This window comes from Nicotiana sylvestris, chromosome 10 (assembly GCF_000393655.2).
Source record: "Nicotiana sylvestris chromosome 10, ASM39365v2, whole genome shotgun sequence".
Lineage (NCBI taxonomy): Eukaryota > Viridiplantae > Streptophyta > Magnoliopsida > Solanales > Solanaceae > Nicotiana > Nicotiana sylvestris.
Window position 1 is genome coordinate 158,335,631 of NC_091066.1, and position 2,472 is coordinate 158,338,102.

The 2,472-nt window shown below is 36.9% G+C and overlaps 1 protein-coding gene across 1 annotated transcript; it reads right to left on the bottom strand.

Moving 5' to 3' along the window:
* Window positions 1-602: 602 nt before the first annotated feature.
* Window positions 603-1,378, bottom strand: LOC104224390 (basic leucine zipper 43-like). Its single transcript, XM_009776021.2, has one exon. It carries the CDS (start codon window positions 1,279-1,281, stop codon window positions 688-690), a length of 594 nt encoding a protein of 197 aa, XP_009774323.1. The 5' UTR covers window positions 1,282-1,378; the 3' UTR covers window positions 603-687.
* Window positions 1,379-2,472: the final 1,094 nt, after the last annotated feature.

Genomic DNA, 2,472 nt, shown 5'->3' on the forward strand with positions numbered 1-2,472 from the left:
AACAGGACTGATAATGGGGCCTCCCTTTTGCTGAGCTCAACTTACTGAGGCCACTCGCTGCATATGCTGTTCTCTTTTATCCATGAAGAAAAAAGAAAATGTTTATAGTGGTGCTTTCATTTTCTTTCCTCCCTTCCCCCACTCAATTATTTCTTGTTAAGAGTTCTGGAGGATTTTGATATCAGGTGATTGTTTTATGACTGATCTTAGTGGGGGTTCTCAAACTGGTCACTGAAGTAAAGGAATCATGGAAATCTTGATTTTGTTTATCCTGGGCAAGCTACTGTGATTTCATATTTTAAATAATCTTATCCAAACATAGAAGGGGAGACTGGTAAAGTTGCCATGTGACTAGTAGATCACTGGTTCAAGTCGTGGAAATAGCCTCTTGCAGAAATACAGGATAAGACTGCCTACAATAGACCCTTATGGTCCGGCCCTTTCCCGGACCCCTACATAGCGGCAGCTTAGTGCACTAGCCTGTCCTTTTTTTATCCAAACACAGCTTATAGAATTATGCATGAAAACATTAATGATTTAACTAAGAGTAACATAATCCTAAGATGTTATTGGAAATTTAGATATATATGAAATGATGCTCATTTGCTGAAATAAAGACTCATTCCATTCATGTAAAACAAACAACATGAAGAAAATGATACAGAGAAAACAGCTCTCTTTCCCTTTTCAGTGAAGCAAATTTGTGCAAGGAGTGATGGATAGGTTTGATGATTCAGCTTTGAGATGAGCAGTGTTGCATGGAACATCGTCGAGGTCGAATAAATCAGGGAAAGGACTGTTAATTTGGAGATGTGTAAGCATCTGACGAAGGTCGGAAGCCTCTTGTTTTAACTCTGCATTTTCTTGAAGAACTCTTTCATGACAATCCGAGACTTGGTTTAACTTATCGATCAAATTATGATTCTCCGTCCTAAGACGAAGAACTTGAGACCATAGTTCATCAAGGTGTCTTTGTTTCCTCATCCTTGATCTTCTTGCTGATTCCCTATTAGATATCATCCTTCGCTTCTTTCTCTCGTCGATGATCCTAAGTTGCTGCTCGTCCGCTTCATCAGACGTAGAGTTACCGCTGATACAAGATGGTGGCATATTATTGAAGTCATGAACAGGAAGAGAGGTTGGATAATTTGGTAGATTGGTTAAGTATCTGCTGAACTGGAGTGATGGTAAATTGTTGTGCATGAAGTTGAAATCAAGAGGAAGAGGTGAAGTATTTTCAGAAGCAAAGTAGTGAATTGCTGCTGCTTCTGATGGAATCATAGTTAACTGTATATGAAAGGTAATAATTAAGTAATGGTAATATAGTTTGAAGAGGCTTAAGTTTGAAGATAAAGCTGGAAATGTAGGAGAGCATTGGTTATGTAATGAAGGGTTTTTATAGGAGGAGAAGGCTTGAAAAGTGGGGCCAAGATTCAGCAACAACAGAGTTGAAACTGTAGCAGAGGAGCTTACATAAGCAGAAATCAGAACAATTTAGGAAGCAACATCAAAGAAAAGGCATCATGTATGCATGCTAGGTGAGTGGCATGTGTTGTGTGTGTATATATATATATGATAGGTTCCATGATGAATGTCTATATGTATGCGCATGCATGTATGACCTTGCTTCAGTGTTATCAAAGGCGCGCTTTAAGCAAGCGCGCCTAAGCTTTGAAGTGAGGCTCAAAATATATTTAGTGTTTCGCCTCACTTAGCAGGCGCTTTAGTGTTGTCATCAAGGCTCTAAGACATACTTTTTCTTGCCAATGAGAAGAGACGACACTAAACAATTTATGTTTCACTTTATCGCAATTTTTCTTCAATTTCTTTGTATATATGGTATGGTATTCATGCCTATAGATATTAGTCTTGGACTACACTTACATATTTCTAGTTTTTCTCGATTTGCGTCTTTCTTCAGTAAAGATCATGTTTTATTTACGCTTAAACCCCAAGTAGACCTTAGAATTTTTTTACGCTTTTCGCCTTTGATAACATTGTCTTGCTCACATTATTGGTGTTAAACATGGATAAAGCTGTAAGAGGATTGCTGTAGGTTGATAACCAAGGCAAAACTAGTCAATTTATGATTAATGTCACAATACTTTAGTTGAGTCCGACTTGAGTGGAATTGAGGTATAGTTATTGTTTAGCACATATAATGCTTACAAAAAAAGACAACTTTATTATGCATATGTATATGGAGGAAGGGGATGAGAAACAGTAATTGAAAGTCAATTTTAGAAGAGATTATCCAATTTGAGAACAATATTCTAATAGCCAATCACATGCTATGATGGATGACGAAATCTAGGTCAATTATAAAGTTAGAAATTATTTAAAAGCATGTAATTGATCATTATTTAAATAATGATGAGTCGAAATCCACTTGAATTGAGGTAGAAGGGACCCATATATATGAGGAATTGTAATTGTCCATATTGTTTATTTTGCTACCTAAATGCTGGCGTC

What these genes read in the sequence shown, in the direction of transcription:
- LOC104224390 (XM_009776021.2), bottom strand. Translation starts at nt 1,281, where the DNA reads ATGATTCCATCAGAAGCAGCAGCAATTCACTACTTTGCTTCTGAAAAT.